General features: G+C 70.0%; 1 protein-coding gene across 1 annotated transcript; it reads right to left on the reverse strand.

Moving 5' to 3' along the window:
- Nucleotides 1-783: 783 nt before the first annotated feature.
- Nucleotides 784-4370, reverse strand: Zic1 (Zic family zinc finger 1). The gene is made up of 3 exons (XM_090323217.1): nucleotides 3315-4370; nucleotides 1634-1797; nucleotides 784-1079 (listed from the first exon to the last, which is right to left on the reverse strand). The coding sequence occupies exons 1-3, from the start codon at nucleotides 4303-4305 to the stop codon at nucleotides 867-869; spliced, it is 1368 nt and encodes a 455-aa protein (XP_090179343.1). The 5' UTR covers nucleotides 4306-4370; the 3' UTR covers nucleotides 784-866.
- Between the last annotated feature and the right edge of the window lie 529 nt (nucleotides 4371-4899).

Genomic DNA, 4899 nt, shown 5'->3' on the forward strand with positions numbered 1-4899 from the left:
TACATAAACAAATGGAACAGTTTGACACGGATATCAGGCTCGTAACTCTAAGACAGGACGCGAAACAACTTTTACTGCACTAAAGTACTCAAACTTTGGGACGAGATGTTTGCACTTTATACATTTAAAAAGAAAAAGCACATGAATGCCGATAATATTCCGTGAGGCCGACGTGGGGGGACGGTGACCGTACAAAGTAATTCACATTTTGGTGCACATGGACTAGAACATTCTTGCCATTCAGTACAAACAGTGGGCTTGTGGGCGCCCCTCCCCTCCCTCCCTCCCCTCCCCTGCCCTCCCCCCAGGCGAGGACCCCGGACTCCACCACCCCACCCGCCCCGCTCCGACCCGGAAGAGCACTATGTACAGAGTCCAACGGGAACGACGGTCAGCTAGTCATTCTGTATTTACAAGAAAGCCAAGGATAAAAATAAGATTAACCCCACGGAGAGAAGAGGAGGAGGAGGAAGAGGAGGAGGAGGAGGAGGAGGAGGAGGAGGAGGAGGAGGAGGAGGAGGAGGAGGAGGGAGGGAGGGAAGAGGGGGAGGAACGGAGTAAAAAGAAGAGAATAAAATCGAAGCCAGAAGTGGCTCCGGGCTCCCGGGGGCGGCTGCCCTGCGGCCGGGCGGCCACCTCCGTCCCCACAGCCCCGCGGCCTTCTCCAAAATGAAGACGAAAAATCAAACTATTCACAAGCAAACCAGACGGTTGTGGGGGGGCGCGGAGCCCGCGGGAGGCCTGCGGAGCCCTCGCGGCCCTGCGTCCCGGCCCGGACTCGGTGGCCTCGGCGCCGCGGGGCGCGCGGGGGGCGCGCGGGGGGCGCACGGCCCGCTCAGTCTCGGCGGCGCGGCGCTGGCCGCGGCCTACACGTACCACTCGTTGAAGTTGGAGGACAGCGCGCCATGGCCCGCGGCGGCGGCGGCGGCGGCCGCGTGGTGCACGGCGGGCGCGGGCGGCGACAGGGCGCTGGCGGCCGGTGCGTCGGTGGACGGGGACACGATGGTGGGCGGCGTGGACGACTCGTAGCCCGAGCTGGCGGCGGGCGAGGGCTGCGAGCCCTGCGAGGACTCGTGCACCTGCGGGGACACAGAGCCGCGCGGGGCGGCCGGTTGGCTTCCTGTCCCCGGGAGGCGCGCGCGCGGGCCTCCGGCCTCCCCGGCCCCGGCCCCGTTGCTCCGACCCCGGCCCCGGCCCCGGCCCCGGCCTGGCGGGGCTGCAAAAGGAAGCCCTCCCTTCCCGCCTTCCTTTTCCTTTCTTCACTCAAGGACCGAGCCGCCCGGTAAAGTGGGGGCGCAAACCCCTCTCCCCAGGCCCGGGCCTGCGCCCCGCGCCCGGGAAGGCGCCTGCAGCCCCAGCTCCTACCTGGGGGACGAAGGCTGGCACAGGCCGCTCCCGGGGCTGGTTTCTGGCTGGCAGGGTGAACCCTTGCATTTTCCACGGCCGGGGGTTTGCTCTGCGCCCCCCCCCTGCTTCCTCCTCCTCCTCCTCCCTCCCCTCGTCCCCCTCCTCCTCCCTCTCCTCGTCCTCCTCCTCCGCTCCGGCTCTCGCCCCGGCTCAGGCCCGCGGAGCCGCCCCGCAGCCCGGGTTCCTGCGGCCGAGGCGGGCGCGCCCGGCCCGGCCCCGCGGTCACCTTCATGTGCTTGCGCAGCGAGCTGGGGTGCGTGTAGGACTTGTCGCACATCTTGCACAGGTAGGGCTTGTCGCTCGTGTGCACGTGCATGTGTTTTTTGCGGTCGCTGCTGTTGGCGAAGCGCCGGTCGCAGCCCTCGAACTCGCATTTGAAGGGTTTCTCCCCTGGAGCGGAAAGGCGAGGGGTGGTCGTTATTATTATTATTATTATTGGTGGTGGTGGTATTAAGAATAAATTCAGGGGCCATTTCCAGACTTTACATATTTTTTAAAGACGAGAACAAGCCAAGCGCCCGGATCGGAGCCCGCCGAGCCTCGCGCCGGGCGGGCCCGCAGCGGGCGGCGGGCCGTGGGGCGCCCTGGGCCCTGGGGCGCTGCTGGCCCGGGTCGGGGTCGGGGTCGGGGTAAGGGCGGTGGGGGAGTCGTTACTTGGTCCTGGGTTTTGTTTTTCAGACCCGATTGCCGTGGTGGACCCCACGCTGGCTCCTCGGGCGCCCCAGACCCGGGATCCCGCACCCAGGACTCACGCCCCCAGCCGAGGGCGTCCAGTCCCCCCCCCCAGCAACCGATCCTCTCCCCCCTCCGCGCCCTCCCCTGCCCTCTCCTGCCCTGGAACACGCGTAGAGAGCCCCGAGCTGGGCTCCCCGCGTTCCTTCCCGAGCCGGGTGCCCGGCTCACACTCCCAGCTCCCTTCGAGACCCCCACCCCACCCGGAAAGCCGCCCCCCCCAGCCCGTGGCCCTGGGGCTCCACAACTCCCCCCCTTTTTAAAGCCGATTTGTTTTGTTTTTTTTCTCCCCAGGCCAGCTGCCAGGAACGCACCGATTCCACAACAGACCCCACGCAGTAAGCAAGTGAATGGCAAGGACCCCGGGCCGCCCCCTTCCTCCCAAACACGCGAGCATCCGCGGGACCCACGCGCGTCTCCGCCGCGCCAACCACGGCCTTTCACCGGCGCCGCCGGCCTTCCCTCCCCGCCGCGCCGCTCGCTGCTTGCCGGCTTTCTCCCTCTCTCTTTCTTTCTCTCCCTCTCTCTCTTTCTTTCTTTCTCTCCCTCTCTCCCGCCCTCTCTTCTTCCCCTTCCCCCTTTTCTTTCTCTTTCTCCTTTCCCCACTCTTTAACCATCTCCTAGCGCGTCCGCCTCGGCCTACCGCAGACCCAGTCGGTGCCCGGCGAGCGCAACGCAGCAGCCGGAGGCGCCCGCGCGTCTGCGGCTTCCAGCGCCGCGGACCCCGCTCGGCCGAGCCGGGCTGCCGGGCGAGCGCTTCCCCAGCCCCTTCCTTCTCCTTCCTTCACCCCGGCTTTTCTTGAAGCCTGGGTGCCCGGCCCGCCCCGCGCGTCCCCTCTCCCTCTCCACCCTTCCGCGCCCCACTTCGGTTTGGTTTGCCGTGGGGTCTGCGCACTTTCCCCGGAGCACCGTGGGGCCGGAGCCTCTCGCCCCGGGCGCGTCCCGGACGCCTGGCTCTGGGCGGCGATCTCAGGCTCTTGACTCCCAAGGACCCCCGACCTCGAGCTCTCCGCGCGCTTTCTTGGGGTCGGGGGTGGATCTCCCCTCTTTGGAAGAAGGGCGGACGCGCGTCCCGCCTGCCCCGGGCCCTTTGGGCGATCGTTCTCTTTTTTGGGGGGGGAGGGCGGGGGCTCGGGGGTCAGACCGGCCCCGGCGGGGGGGGCGCGCGTGCGTACCTGTGTGCGTCCTTTTGTGGATCTTGAGGTTCTCGGAGCGCGCGAAGACCTTGCCGCAGCCCGGGAAGGGGCAGGGGAAGGGCTTCTCGCCCGTGTGCACGCGGATGTGGTTGACCAGTTTGTACTTGGCCTTGAAGGGCTTGCCCTCGCGCGGGCACTCCTCCCAGAAGCAGATGTGGTTGCTCTGCTCGGGGCCGCCGACGTGCTCCACCGTGACATGCGTGACCAGCTCGTGCATGGTGCTGAAAGTCTTGTTGCACGACTTCTTGGGGTTGCTCAGCTGCTCCGGCTCGATCCACTTGCAGATGAGCTCCTGCTTGATGGGCTGGCGCATGTAGCGGAAGAAGGCGCCGGCGCCGTGGTGCGCGGCCATGTTCACGTTCACCGGCGCGTAGCCGTGCAGCTGCGGCGCGCCGTAGTGGTCGGAGCGCGGGCTGGTGACCTGGCCGTACTGGTCCGGCCGCGGGTACATGTCCCCGGAGAAGCCCAGGCGCATCTGCCCGTTCACCACGTTGGGCGACGCGTGGCCCGCCGCCTGCTCGTGCAGCCCGGGGAAGAGCAGGTGGCCGGCGGCGTCTGTGTGGCCGTGCGGACCCCCGAAGCCGCCGGCCGCCGACGCGGCGAACAGGCTGTGCTGCGCGCTGGCCGCCGCCGCCGCCGCCGCGTCGCCGAAGCCGCGGTTGCGGAACAAGAAGTCCCGGGTGGAGTTGAAGGCCGCGCTGGAGTAGGAGCCGACGTGGCCCGGGTGGTGGTGGTGGCCGAGCGCCGCGGCCGCCGCGTAGCCGGGCGCCTGCGACGTGAAGGCCGTCTGGCCGGCCGAGGCCAGCTCGTGCGAGCTGGGGTTCAGCTTGAAGGCGCCCATGCCGTCGGCGAACGGGTTGAGGCCCAGGCCCACGTCCCGCTCCGCCACGTCGCCCGCCGAGTGGTGGCGGGAGGCGCCGAAGGTGGTCACGCCGATCGCGGGGTACTGGGGGCCGGCGTCCAGGAGCATGGTGGCTGCGCGGGGCGCGCCCCGGCCTCCCCCGGGCCCCCCACCCTCGCCGCCCGCCCGCCCGCCGAGGAGGGGAGGTGGGGAGGAGGAGGAGGAGGAGGAACGGGAGGCGGAGGAAGAGGAAGACGACGAGGAAGCGGGGAGGGAGGGCGGGAGGGATGGAAGGAGGGAGGGGGCGCCGACCCACCTAGCGAAGTCCCAGCCCGCGGGGGGCGGCGGCGGCGGCGGCCGGACGAGGCCCGGAGCCCGCCCGGCCCGGCCCGGCCCGGCGCGGCGCGCGCGCGGGGGACTCGGCGCGGACGGCTGCGGGGATGGCGGGCGCTCCGGCTACGCGGCGCTCCGACCCCGCCGGCCGCCGCTGGGCGCTGCCGGGTCGCCGCTCAGCGTCGGCCGCCGATCCGGCCCGGCGCGGTCAGGGCAGCGCGGGGAGAGGCGGGGCGCATCCCAGGCCCCCTTCCCCCGGAGGAGAGGAGGAGGAGGAGGAGGACGGGCAAAACTTCCGCCCGGGGCTGGGGCATAGAGCGGCGGGCGCGCCGGGCTCCGCGCCGGGCCCCGCGCCGGGCTCCGCGCCGGCTCCGCGCCGGCCCCGCGCCG

This window comes from Megascapheus bottae, chromosome 32 (genome assembly GCF_031878675.1).
Source record: "Megascapheus bottae isolate mThoBot1 chromosome 32, mThoBot2.hap1, whole genome shotgun sequence".
In the NCBI taxonomy this organism is placed as follows: Eukaryota; Metazoa; Chordata; class Mammalia; order Rodentia; family Geomyidae; genus Megascapheus; species Megascapheus bottae.

Excerpts from the sequence above, each read along its gene's own strand:
- Zic1 (XM_090323217.1), bottom strand. The coding sequence starts at position 4,305 with ATGCTCCTGGACGCCGGCCCCCAGTACCCCGCGATCGGCGTGACCACC. Across the intron at positions 1,798-3,314 it reads CCACAAAAGGACGCACACAG|GGGAGAAACCCTTCAAATGC; the intron begins GTACGCACGCGC and ends TTTCCGCTCCAG. Across the intron at positions 1,080-1,633 it reads CGCTGCGCAAGCACATGAAG|GTGCACGAGTCCTCGCAGGG; the intron begins GTGACCGCGGGG and ends GTGTCCCCGCAG.